This window comes from Lutra lutra, chromosome 17, assembly GCF_902655055.1.
Source record: "Lutra lutra chromosome 17, mLutLut1.2, whole genome shotgun sequence".
In the NCBI taxonomy this organism is placed as follows: domain Eukaryota; kingdom Metazoa; phylum Chordata; class Mammalia; order Carnivora; family Mustelidae; genus Lutra; species Lutra lutra.
This window is the reverse complement of record NC_062294.1, coordinates 14,774,813-14,788,857: the sequence shown is the minus strand read 5'-3', so window position 1 is coordinate 14,788,857 and position 14,045 is coordinate 14,774,813. Positions and strand designations below refer to the sequence as shown.

The following is a 14,045-nucleotide window of genomic DNA, read 5'->3' as shown; positions in this document are numbered from 1 at the left end:
CGGATAATGTCGTCATGAAGCCACCTCGGTTAGCCTGTCTTACTCATTTATTTAATCCATCCTTAATGAGTGTTTTGGATGATGATCCAGAGGGCCAGAGAGCAGGAGAGAAATGTCTCACCTCCTTTCCCTCAGCATCTGTAGCGTATCTTAGCCTCTGCCTTTCCGCTTGGGCAGGTCGTGTTTTACTTCAGGAGTAGGCTCGTGTTGGAAGTGACCATTCTTCTGTCTTCACCCAAAGCATTATGTGTTGAGCTGGAGAGAATTTCCATGACTAGTTTTAAACCAGGGGTCGGTAAAGAGTGGACTGACTTCAAAAGGAAAATACATGGTTCTCTTGCACATTTTTTCCCTTTTCTACAAATCTAGCTTCTCGCCACTGACACCTGGCATGCCTACAGATGTTGTTTATACAGATGTTGTTTGTTTTCTAGAACTCTTCACATTAATGAAATCCTATCACTGATATTCTGTGATCCTTGAGACTGTGAGCGACTGTTAAAAAAAAAACACACAAAAAACCAACAACACCTCCTGTCACCGTCTGCCACGTGTACCCGCACTGCCAGGCCTCTGAAGGGTCAGCGACAGGGTCTGGTCTGGGCCCGGTCCAGGACGTGCTGCGGTTGGGGCTAGGCAGGAGCCGACTTGGGGCTCCTTTTTTGCATTTTTCAAGTGCAAAACACTTGCATGCAACTTCAGGAATTTATTTACTTATTTATTTATTTATTTATTCTTTTTTTTTTAAAGATTTTATTTATTTATTTGACAGAGAGAGATCACAAGCAGACAGAGAGGCAGGCAGAGAGAGAGAGAGAGAGAGGGAAGCAGGCTCCCTGCTGAGCAGAGAGCCCGATGCGGGACTCGATCCCAGGACCCTGAGATCATGACCTGAGCCGAAGGCAGCGGCTTAACCCACTGAGCCACCCAGGTGCCCCAACTTCAGGAATTTAGATGGAGTTATTTCTTCAGCAAGATTGGCTTTCCAATATTAAAAGCTCCAATGAGGCATTCAGAATCCATCTGGAAATACCTCACGTCCACACGTCTCAAGCGAGTCAGTCTCATCCCAGTTAGCAGGGACGGGAAGGCCCCGCGGCTTATCTAGACCTCGGCATAGCCGAAGTACAGTCAGCCTTTCGGGGACCACGTTGGGGGGGGGCAGTCACTGGCATCTGTGTGCTGTGGTCGTGGATAATTCTTTGGAGCAGGAGCCAAGAGCCAAGAGTCCTTCATCTTCTGTCCCACTTCTGATCTTTGACGTTTTGTTTTTCTTCTCTTTCAGAAGAAGCCGTGGAAGATGTTGAAGGCCCCAGTGACACGGCTGCTGACCCAGAGGAGCTCGCTAAAGACCAGGAGGGGGGAGTCGAGAAGGACCAGAGCAAGTGGACAGGTAGCGTGCGTGCGGCCCCCAGACCCCCGGCATGTCTCCCCTGGGACCCTGAGGCCGGCTGGTCAGGGAGCACATGCGTCCTTCATGTACCCAGAAAGACTGTCAGTTCTGTGCAGCAGGGAGAAGGATTTGGGTTTTTTTTGTTGTTGTTTTTTAAAATTTTTTTTAAAGACTTTATTAGAGAGATGGAGAGAGAAGACAAGTAGGCAGAGCAGCCGGCGGAGGGAGAGGGAGAAGCAGGCTCCATGCTGAGCAGGGAGCCCGATGTGGGACTCGATCCCAGGACCCTGGGATCATGACCTGAGCCGAAGGCAGCCGCTTAACCGACTGTGCCACTCAGATGCCCGAATTTGGGTTTTTTGAGTGGTCTGCTTCATTCTCCATCTCTTAGGTTATAGTCAAGAATTTTTAAAGCGTTTCCTAAAATGGCCGCCAGACCAGCTTGTTTATGGAGCATCCAAGTGTCTAGCTCTGTGTCAAGGGCTTCCGTGTTCTCCACATTTGTTCCGTGGCTCCTCCTTGCGTGCGTCGCCCTTGATGCGACTCTTCCTCCAGTGACAGTCCAGTCGTCTGCCCCCACCCCCCGCCCCCAGGCCCAGTGGAGGGGCTTGCCCTGTACACGTCGATTGGGGTCACCCCGGCATCTCCAAGGCGTCCGCAGTGAAGGGTGGGCTTCATGCCACACGTTGTGTGTCCTACCTGGCCCCCAGGGCGAGTGCCCACACCCCGAAGCGCGTCCAGAGAGGGGCAGGCAGCGCAGCAGGACGTGTTAACAAAAGCAGAAGTCGTTGAAGTCAGGGAAGGAAGTGCTGCTTCTGGAAAACTTGGTGTCGTGAGAAGGGGAATAGCCACCTCTCGTGATGATAGGATTGCTGTATCTGAGGAAAGAAGAGCCAAGGCTGAGAAGAAAAGTTGAGGTTGTGTTGAGGAGGAGCAAAGTTGTTTCTGAGAAGACTTCTCGGGACAGGGAAGTCTCCCAGAAACCACCACAGTTATTAGAGGAAATGATATGACAAGCAACAGAAATTATTTTATTTGGTCAACCTAATTCTTACTGCCTTCCCATTATTAATATTGTAATACTTTGTGTTTTTTCAAGAAAATATTTACCTTCTAGAGTCTGTATTGGTTGGGCCTTTGTTACTTTTCCAGGCACGACTGTTCTTAAATCATGTTCAGTGTTGGCCTTCACTATTTAAACAAGATACAGAATCTTGGAGAGAGGCCAGGGGAGAGCAATGAAAATCACTGAAGGCTGAGAAATATTGCCTCTGAAAAGAGGCTGAAGAGATTGAGGCTATTCAGTCTGTAAAAGAGAAATTTGAGAGGCAGCTTAACAGCTTCCAAATTTCAGGAGGGATGGGGCGGAGTAGGCAAGGCGTCTGTTCGGTGTTTCCTGGGACACAGAGACAGGGTGTCCCCGCAGCCGGGTGAACAAAACTGTTCCCTTTCTAACTGTGGTGGCCAGAGGCCCACACTTGAGAGACACTCAGGGATGGGGGTGCCAAGCACCCCGGGAAGGGAAGCAAGGGCAGGCCGGGAGGTAGGAAGCAGATGTCTCTCCTCAGAGCCCTTCATCATGGGGAGGATCACGCTGTTGTTGCTTGACACTGACCGAGATCCTGCTTTCTGCCCTACTGTCAAGGCGACGTGGATGCAGAACTGCAGACAGAGGTGACACGGGCAAGAGGATTTCACACGCACCATTAGAAGGCCAAGCAACCTTCTAGGCCGTCTGTCCTTTGTTTTCAGAGTTTGGGTCCTCAGGTGCCGATCCCGGCCCTGCCACTTCCTAGTTATGTGACTTCACGTCTCCGGGCCTCTGTTTCTCACCAGAGGTGGGGATTAAAAAATAGTACCTACTTTCAGAGGATCCCTGTGACGATTATTTGAATATGAGACTCTTAGAACAGTGCCTGGCCTACAGGAGGCTCTGTATTAGCAAGGTTTTTGTTGTGTTGTTTCAATAATTTGGTTAAATAAGATGAGGACAACTAGTAGCAGTTTTTCTTTGGGTCCTTTCCTGTGAAGGTGAAACTGTCTCAGGGCAACCTGTGGCTTCAAGGAATTTTGAGAAGTGGAGGGGGAGCAGCCCGTCAGAACCTACTGGATCGTGCTTGCAGCTTGTGCGGGGCGTGGCCCGCGCTGTGTGCGCTAAGGACACCGAGTCAGTGACACGACGGGACTGCCGTTTGCGAAATTCCTCCTGTGCGCCAGGCCCTGTACCAGGCCCCTCTCCTGGGCTCCTCTCGTTCTTGAATCAGTTCAGGGCAAGCTTTGCTGAGGGTGGTTCAACTAAACAGCCTTCCGGGTGTTTCAAATTCAGTGGGCGTGTGTCCTCGCAAGAGCTGGCGGACGTGCCAGGCCACCAGGAGCCCCATGAAAACGAGCGTCTTTAATAAAGCCCCACTTTCTCATTCGTCCATTCATTCGTTCGTTCGTTCAAGCAGCAGGCTGTACCTCCTCTCCAGAAGACAGAGATGAGACAGAGACCATGGAAGAGTGACTCAGAGGTGCCCCTTACCAGTCCCATAGTAGTAAAGAGAGAAGGGAAAATTCTTCCCTGACTCCTGCGAACCGTCCTCTTTTGACCTGAAGCATAATTTTGTCTATGTTGTCTGAGTGTGTAATGACAGGCTTTATTAAGGTACTTGAGACGTTTTGATCTTGGAATCGATATGGGTAGCAGCAGCCTCTTCGCAGTTTTCTTTGGGATCCTTACTCTTTTATAAAAAACAGCAACAACAAACAAAAAAATTACGTTTGTTCCATTTATGCCCTAAATTGAGCTGTTCCTATCTGATTAAATGTGATGGGGAGTGCTTCCTCCCAGCAAATAAATAAATAGTGATTTCACAATTTGTACTGTTGATTAGTGGCCGCTCATGGTGCAGATTAATAATATTTCAAATGAGCCTGGATAATTGGCATTTTCTCAGCTATTGATTATGTAGTTTGGGGTTTGTGCTGGAATGGATAATCGTCACTAAAAAATTTTTAGTCGTTTATTTTTATGTTGGAAGGGGACTCCGGGTGTCCTTTCTGGTGTCTGTGGGCCACCCTCTCTGGGCTTCTTTTATTGTAGGTGTCAGGTCTTTGACCTCAAGCGACAGCAGGGCGGGCAGGACCATGGTTTGAATCCCAGCAGTGTCCGCCCCATGGTCAGAGACTGGGTCGCTACCTCGTGCAGGGCGCTGGGCACAGTTCCCCCAATCACAGGTTCCATGAGGTGATAGGCCTTGCTTTTGGGGGATGTAGCAGTCCCCTGAGCTTTCGGGAAGAGCTGTCATCCTCAGGACAGCGTGGCTATAGATCAGTGCCGTCCCACAGGCCTCCCTGGGCTGATGGAGAGGTTTCGCCGCTACCCTGTGCAGTTATCCAGTAGCCACTAGCCACGGTGGCTCTTAAGCCCTTGATGTGTGGCCAGTACCCCTGAAGAACAGAATTTCCTATTTTATTTCATTGTAATTTGTTGAAATGTGGCTCTTTAAATCTGGACAGTGTAGCTCTGGATACTCAGGGGGAGCAGCGCTGCTCCTGAAAGGATGCATCCCAGCTCTGCTGCCTTCCCAGTTCTTCCTAAGGCTGTGCTCGGCTCTACCTGGGGGCCAGGCACTGCTCTCGTGCACCGTGCCCGGTCCTTCCCAGCAGGCGTGCCAGGAATGGTGCACAGGTGCACAGGTGCAACTCTATAGCCCTTGAGTTGGCCCGTGGGGCAGGAGGAGGGGGGCAGGGGTGCTAGGAGCTGCCAAAGCTGGGGTCGGTTGGCTTCATCTTGCCATCGTATTCTGTGAGCGCCACGATGGGAAAGAGAGTTGGGAAGCTCTGCTTGACCCATGTTATTTCATTGGGTTCCCGCCCCTCTGTGAGACAGATGCTGTAACAGCACCCCTCACCCCTGGGCCCCCGCCATTGTGCAGAGAAGTAAACTGAGCCTGGGACAGCTGAGCTTGTGTAGGTTGCCAAAAGGCACTCAGCGAGGTTCAGATTTGCACACCAGCCCTGCTGCTTAGGACGGAGCCCGCGCTCATACCGGGCCAGTGTCTCTCCAGGAATGGGATTTTTTTTTCCACAGAATCATTCAGTCTGGCTTTCGTCTCCATTCAGAGTGTGGAGACTAGCATTCTCCCAAAGTTGTACAGCAGTGACAGTAACATGACAGCCAGCTAGACGTACACAGATGAGGGGATTGTCCCTCGTAGAAAGTCCATGCCTTGCTCCATCTGGAAGCAGGTTGGTGAAGTGGACCACTCAGTGAATGGCGTCGGCCTCTTGGAGCCTTGGGCATCTCATCTGTTATACATGGACGGGTGACTCCCACCACCACCCCCCGGGTTCCATCATGAGGGCTCTTGAGGGCTCCATGATGGCAGGGGGTGGCCCGTGGTAAACCCTTCAGAGATCCCATCTATTCGGGGAGAGCTTGATGTACTCTTGTGGGCCAACAGAGGGTGCAGGAAGGTTCTTTGAAGCTAAGTCTCTTTCCTAATGCACAGCAGTTTCCACCATCCAACTCTGTGGTTTTTCTCTTGTGAAACATGAAAATGATCCCTTGTTCTCTTTTAGCAGTGTGGATTTAAAAGTGTGTGTTCTAGATTGAAGAGGCCCCAGTGTCGGCAACTGAACAATAATTAATGCAGTGATTATCCAATCAACCGTTAATTGCTATAAATTAAGTGATATACAATTAATGTGATGCTTTATCACCAATAATTAGGGGGAAAAATTGAACTCTTGGCAAAGAATCATAGCAAGATGGTTATTTAAATCCTGTAGCCGCCATGGTTTCCAGCCACAGAGCACTAAACCGGGTCTAGTTAACCTAATTTGAGACAAGATGACCAGGGGGTGTTGGTGCTTTCAAACACAAAGATGGGGCCGTACCAACATGATAATGCTTCAGAGGTCCCTCACTGATGTCCGTGCCTGTATTTTTGGAAAATTTTGAGTCACAATTATAGTTTGAGTGTTGTTTTTCTAGGGGAATGGTCCAAAGGGGTTTTATTTTATTAATTTTTTTTTTTAAACCCACGGTGCTCACCTAACACCAAGCAATTAGTGCAATGGAGCGTCCCTGATTTGAATCTATGGAAGACTGCTATTAGAGGAGGTATTAACGGGCCGGCAAGGTCTGGGCGGCTGTGTGGGGAAAAGTGTGTTTATGGAATATGGTGCTGGCAGGCATGATTTCAATCGGGTTTGACATGTTTAACATAAATGTATAGTGTTCGGCTCTTGCGGCATATGAATAATTCCTGCAGACCCACTGCCTTTCTAATTACCGAGCTTGAAAAAAAGCAGGTCAGGCACATCCTGGTGGAAATCTATTACCAGCCCCCCCCCCCTTCTCCCTGTTGTTTACAGCTTCGTATAAATAAGGGTGCCGTCGGGTGGGAACTTCGTGCCTACGGTGTGATCTGTGGACAGAGAACGGAAAGGGGCGGCAAGAATACCCCCCCCGCCCCCCAAATTGAGTCCATTAAGGCAAAAGACAGTGTCGATGGAGAAGGCGCATTCTGGGTTCGCAGAAGCATTGGCCTGCTAGGAGTCAGAAGCCCCTGGGCTCGAGGCCTGGTTCTGCGGCTGAGATGAGCCGCGTGGCCTTAGGTCTGGGGTCCTCAGTTTGAAAATCTGTAGAATGGCAGGTTTGGACTAAGGAGGTTCTGGCAGTTCTGGAATTCCTTAAAAAAGTGTGATTGGGGGAGGAAGAGCTGTACAGGAGCATCTCGGAGAAGAAGAATCTCTAAGGTTGGAATGCTGGTCGCTTGCCAGGATCTCCCTAGTCTCCCACCAGCTGAGATGGCGTGGGTCAGGAGCTGCACCAAGGGTTCAGATAGGTCCCTTCGGCTTTCTCCGGGACAGTGGGACAGTCCCAGGCCGCCTTTCTTGGTGGGGCATCAGAGCCCCACACACTCTCACTTGGTCCTATGTGACTGGGTGCTTTGCGCTGTTGTCAGAGACCCATGTCCTGAGGATAGCGGGGGAGGAGCCCCTGGAGATTGATGGGGCTGCCTTTGAGTTGCTGCCCATCCCGGCTCTGTTTCTGGCTAGAAACCAGGCTCTCCACCACCACCACCACCACCATACCTCTGTAGAAATCACTTCAGCCCAAGTCTGTGTCCTTCTGGCATTTGGTTCCATTTTTCTACCTCACCCAAAAGTAGATTTGTCTTTGCAGTAGGGTGTGTGCGAGGGAATGCTGGGAGCCTGGCTCGCATGGCTCCTTTGTGGTTCGCATTCCTGCCAACGGAAACCGTTTTCGGTTTTACGTTTCACACACGGATGGGAATTGTGCAGCTCTGTGGGCTTTTCCAGAGTCCTCTGTTCCCCTCCCCCACCTCCATTCCCCACCCTCCTTTTTTTCCAGGCCTCTTTCAGTAGAACTTGGCTGTTTAAAGTGACTGCAGGCAGAATTCTGCCTCACAATTGGAAACAAACCATTGAAACTATTTTTATGTTGGGAAGCAAAAATAGACATAGGGTGTGGTGTATATCTGCACTCGCCTGAATTCCAGTAATTCAGAGGTCTTGGCTTTGAGAATTTATATTGTAAATTGGAAGAGAGGGAAAGGGACCACATCAGTTGAGCAAATATTTTTGCATGCAGTAACAAAATTAGCGGAGATAATCTAAGACAGATTCAGGATATGCAAAAAAGTAAGGAACTCACTTTCTAGAAGGCACAGCAGATGTAATCACGTAACTGTGGTAGTGTGATGAGCTGCTCATCAAGGTATAGATAGAGGGCAGTGGAAATGTAGATTAAGGAGCAAATCATTTTTCATTGCTGTAGAAGATACCTTACAGATTTGCATAGCACTCCTGCAAAGGGGCCAAGTGAATCTTGCCTTTGTTTCAGTCCGAGCTTTCGTGCTGACGGGAGAAGCACTTCTGTTATTAGAATCATGATCATGATTTAAAACAACAACAACAACAACAACAACAACAAAACGCACCATAGTGACGTTCTCAGGGATATTGGAGCAATTTTCATTAGGCTGTAACATTCTTCCTGACCCAGCATTCTCTCTGTTTTGCAGACTAGAGAAGTATGACCCATAGATAGTGAACACCTGGGTGCCAGATTGGTGCTCAAACCTCAGTTTGCTTTGTGGGTCATAAGGGATAGATCCTCCCCACATCATAAAGCTAAAAAACACAGAACGTGGTAGCTTTCTCTTATTATGTGAAGATTGGAGGAGAAGACTTGACAATCCTGTTTCTCTAGCTGTCAGAGAGGATTGTGACTTTATGATTTGAACTTTGTGGCATTCCATCATTTTTGTTTGTTTGCTTAATAAGACTTCCCTTTTTTAGAGCAGTTTTAAGTTTACAATAGAACTGACAGGGAGGTAGAGAGATTTCCCATGTACCCTTTGCGCCCACATAGTCATACATACATAGTTCCCCCCCCCCCCCCCCCCAATAATCAACATCGCTCACCAGGTCTCATCTTGGTATTCGGCACAGTACAGAGAAAGGGGAACTTTTTTTTAAACCAGTGATGAACCACTAACACCTTAGAAATCACCCAAAGTCATAGTTTATCTTAGGATTCAGTCTTAGTATTGTATGTGCTGTGGGTTTGAACAAAAATATACTGACATATATCCATCATTATATCACGTTACATATTTCCACTGCCCTCAGAGTCTTCTGAGATCTGCCTCTTCATCTCCCCTCAACGTGGCATCCGTTCTTTTCTGTAATCTCTAGCACTTAGAGAGTGCTTGATACCGTTTGAATGTTTCATTAACAACCAGTTTGGTGAAATAACGTGACCATTAACATTTTCAAATCCAAGGCATTCTGCTTTCTGCTTTTTAGATGGCAAACCTGTGGGTCAGTACGATTGCTCCATGTTAATATGGGGAAATGACAAATGTAGGGTATCTGTGCTTCTTTAAAAACCAGGCGTCTCATGGACCGGTATCCTTTCCCGAGATATTGCTAAAAATGATCACACAGCAAGCGGTGTTCAAGCCCTCGCTCTGTGCTGGACTCTGTGGTAGGCTTTGTATGCCCGCTGTCTCGCCAGCGTCACAGAAACCCTAGGAGCAGACACCGGGATCCCACTGACAGATGAGGGAACTGTGAGCTCAGCGTAGTCGGGCCCCGTGCTGGAGGTCACACAGCCAGGCTGGGAGCCAGTGCGTGGTCAGTGCTGCGAACCGCTGCGCTTTGTCACCCAGCGAGGGGGCCTGAGGCCTTTGTATAAAGGGAGCTCGGTCCTAGGAAAACAGCAGGTGGGAAACATCAGTTCTGGGGGAGTCCCCGAAGGTGTACTGAAGCCCCAGCCCCACCCCACAGGTGGCTTTCCCAGCCCTTCGGAATGCTCTGAGCCAACCACACCTGGGACTCAGCGGGTATGGAGAAAAGTAGGGATGCAAATACGGCTGGGGTTCCCCTTTCTCTGTACCGTGCCAAATACCAAGATGAGACCTTTCCAGTCTCTTGGTCCTTTAAACCCACATGGGAAGAGAGAATCGTTGCCATTTTCCCCCCCTTGCAGGGGGCATGAGTGATGTTGTCTTTCTTCCCCAAGTACAGATTCTCATACCATCCTGCCGAACCTGAATTAGCCAAACAAAACAGAACAAAACAAAACAAAACAAAAACAAAAACCAAACAACAACAACAACAAAAAACATCCCTGGGCGGATCATGGGGGAAGTTGATTTGAAAGGGTGCTGGGAAGTTCACTTCAGAGCTCTTGGTGCCTGTCACTATGCTTGGACATGGATTTGATGTGTTCATTTTCACAAGTTCGCTTTCATTCTGAAAATTTCATGAGTATTTTAGGAAGATAGGTTTGAGACAGAGGAAAAACTGGAAAAGTATTGTTTTATTCCCATCTCTGGGACTCTGTGCTGTGCTGGGGCCCAGGGACCCTAACTCGCCTAATTAATGTTGGATTTGATGGGGACTCGGTGAACCTCTGTTAATTAACTTTGGCCTAGTCTCTGAATGACCCACATTGCCCCCTTGTTTTGACCTACATCTTACACTTCTGGACTTGTGTTCTGTCAGTGCAAGGGTCTCTGAGGTCCTTTCTGCCCAGGTTTTCTCCAAATCCCTGTACTTCATCCAGGGGACACAGTGATAGGGCAGCCCCTCCCTCACCCCCCGCTGTGGCCCTCCATCCTCAGAGACATAGTGACCAGGGCTGCAGACGGCACCTGTGGGCACCTCAGGAGGCTATGCCAGAGGAAGCCAGGATACCTGGGGGAGGGGGGAGCTGACAGGCTGACAAAGACCTCAAAGTGAAGAGACATGGCTTGGCCCCCGGACCCCCCAGCCTCCAGCACACAAGCCAAACACATGATGGCAGCCCAGTGCTTGAAATTATTAAATAAACTGACAGCCACTGTTGGTCTAAAAGGTGGTAGCTGGTGGCTCTGTTCTGTAAAGGTGTTCCCTTCTCATACCTGCTGCACAGGGAGCAAGGTGTCTCCAGACTGAATTGTGGGGTGGCCTTTCGCGAGCTCAAGTCAGTATAGTTAAGCAGCCTGAGGCATATCTCAGCAAGGCATTAGTGTAGCAGATTGACGCCTCTGATGTAGGGCTCAGCCCTGTTTCCTCCCAGAGATGCAGAGCAAGAGCAGAGCAAGCAGCCACCAGTCTGCCCAGGCCCACCAGTCCACCGTGAGGCTGCTTACTGGGGAAACAGAGGCCCTGCAGCAAACAGCGTGATCCTCCTCTCCCAGCCTGCTGACGTGGGCGCGCAGGAGCCCGTGTGGATCTCTGCATCCGCCTCAGCGCCAAAGCAGAGGGGACCTGGGGTCAGTGAGGCCTGCTGGTGCCAGGACCAGGCAACCCAGCATTGAAAAGGTGCTTCCTCCTTCTGCAGAGCGGGAAGAGCCCACGGCTGTCTGCCCTCCTTTCACAGAGGTTCTCCAGGACACAAAGAAAGAACAAGACTTCATAGGCAAGGTGGTCTGTGGTTATTTTGGGTTATACAACAGGATAACAGAGCACATGGAGGCTAGTCCTCCGAATTTCTGGCTTGGGAAATGTGTCTCCATTTGTTCTAGAGCAGGCAGGGTCCCTGAGGGGTGGCCACATTTAGTCTTGACCTTTGGCCTGAGGGGGAAAACACGTAGCTTGGAGACCAGGCCTAGCTGCCCTCCGGGAGCGGAGAGATGAGTGTCTCTTTGGCAGCGGTCATTTGGAGGTGGACGGGCAGATCCACCTACACCTGCCAGGCCCCTGCTTGTAACTGTGGTCCCCACCAGCTCCGGGATGCACTGACTGACTGAGGGCAGTTCTGAAAGTTCAGGGCATCACTCAAGAACTCCCTAGAAATGCAAATTCTCTGAATCAGACCGATTTGGGGGGGCGTGGCCTGCTATCTGCATTTTAACAAGACCTCCCAGGGATTTCTGACTCACACTTGAGTCTGAGAACCTTGGGGATGTGATCTCGTGACATGCATGGGGTTTCGAGAACTATTTCTCCTTCAACTGAATGGCACGTCCTGAGCCCCCGCTGGGTGCAGTAGATACTGAGCTTTCCCGAAAGGCAGTAGTGCCTAGAAAAGGCCAAGCCCTGAGTCTTGGCAGGTATCCTCTCAGATGGCAGGGTTGGAAGTGAGAGAGCGGTCTGGTCGGAGAGACAGGGTGTCACCATGAAGAGTGAATGAAGGCCTAGAAATTTTTGCCTGAACACTGGCTACAGGTAACACAAGGGATAGGGACACTGGGCCTCTCTGCACAGTGGGTGCAACCTCCTGGGAATCTGTAGTTCTTTCCAAATAAAAAGCAAAATAATAATAATAATAGTAACAGCAATACCTAAGATCTTCTGCATTTCCAAAGTGTTGGCCCATCTAGTTCACATCTGACTTGGAAGAGAAAAATAATCAGCGGTTCCCTGAGTACAAGTTACACCCATCTGTAGTATTATTACTCAGATTTTCTTTGAAACCCTTTATAGAAAGAGAAAGATGTGTCTGAGAAGTCAAGGATACCAGGATGTCGTACTCTCTCCATCTAGGCATATTCTCGTACCTCTTGAGTAGGTGGCTAAACGTCTCTAAAATGCTTTCTAGGGACGAACACAAGCCGTGTAGCTTGCACCTACAGAGAATGAGACTGTGTCTGAAGAGAAGGTTCTTAACCCCACCAGGCTGGAGTTTGAGACCTGTCCCACACCTCTGGGCAGCAATGGGAGAGGAGCCCCCCCGCCCTGCTCTTCCTCAGCCGCAGCCCGGAGACCACCCCCTCGGTGTGTGTGGTGTGTATGACCAGTGCATGCCTCGGATTTCTCTTGGAAACATCTTTGAGTGCTGTAAGGCAGAATGAGCCTGTGCATTTAAAAGACCAAGTTGGCAGCAAAGCAAATCCTTTAGAGGAATTGCTGTTGTCTGCATTAGGGGAGGAAGAGAATTTAGCCAGATCTCTGGCCACTTGTCAAGAGCAGTCGTTGCATAGAAGATGGGAGTATGAAATCCTAGCCTGTCCTCCGGGAAAGGAATCGCAAGCAAACACCAAGAGCAGCTGCACTTTGAGCGACAGTCTAAGGTCACAAAGTCCAGAAGCACAGATTACCCTGTGATAACGCTGCATTTCTGCTGTCTAGAGGAAGTCTGACGCTGAAGGAGAAGAGCTATGGAAAGAGCACACCGTACCTTCCATTTCGTCGTAATTATGAGCTGAAATGACCATTTGCAGATCTAGTGATGCTTCTGAGTCTAGTGTGCTGGGGTAGTTACCCCAACTCCAACGTTAGACGGAGTCGTGTGAGGTTTTTTCCCCCTCGTCGATGGAGATAGATGAAAGATTGCTGTAAATTTCTGGGGCAGGTGGCAAGCTGGTTTACGGAACGCAAGGCGATGAGAACCCCTGGCTTACGGAAAGTAGCATGAATTAATAATCATCTAATTGGCTCCTCCATTATGTCGCTGGTTTGGGAGATGGAGGGGCTGTCAGTGGTACTTTAGCTAAGAGTCTGACGGTTGAGACGTGGAGGTGGCGGCTGCCTTTGGCTTCTCCTGGGCAGCAGCCTAGGCCCTCAGTGGGCTCACCTTGGAGCCCCCATAAGGAAGAGGATCCCTTGCCACCCCACCATGAGGAGAAGAAACGCAGAAGAAACTTCCCAGCAACGTGAACAGTGCAGTGCATGGCCAGATCTCCCTGAGGGAGGTCCCAGGCCAAAGGGAGGCTAGCCTTTGGCACAGAGTATCCGCCATGCCAGCAACTCCATTGGTGTGTTGAGTCACGAGATGAATTTTGCTCGTGAAATAGAGAAACTACTTTTACGTACTTTGGATTTTTTTTGATGTCTTGGCTGGTAGTTGGAGGAAGCAAAAAACTTCATTTCCAATTTTTCTTAAGCTTTCTTCTTCATGAGGCAGCAACTCCATGCCTTGCCAGGTTTCAGAGTAGTACAGAGCACAGCAGCAGGTGACACATGGGGCCTTAACTCCATGGGTGGTCTGTGGCATTGCGAGTACATCTTTTAAGTTTCCTGTGGCCAAAATTTCAGTGACTCAGGTTTTAATTCATTAGTGAGGACTGGAATTGGAAGACTGGTTCTAACAGGTGAAGTTCCAGAGGCTGTTTTCAACCATACTTGGTCATTCTATAAGCCCCCTAAGTTTGTACTCTTCTTCCCTCTTTTTTAAAGTCAGTCACTTCCTACATGAAACTTT

The 14,045-nt window shown here is 49.4% G+C and overlaps 1 protein-coding gene across 8 annotated transcripts in view; it reads left to right on the top strand.

The window, feature by feature from the left end:
* Positions 1–14,045, top strand: part of ZFHX3 (zinc finger homeobox 3) — a 276,951-nt gene that overhangs the window by 226,527 nt on the left and 36,379 nt on the right. For all 8 annotated transcript variants that reach the window (XM_047712137.1, XM_047712134.1, XM_047712138.1 and 5 more), the window contains one exon: positions 1,286–1,393. In XM_047712137.1, coding sequence (XP_047568093.1) covers positions 1,286–1,393 — 108 coding nt within the window. The remainder of the gene's footprint in view (positions 1–1,285; positions 1,394–14,045) is intronic.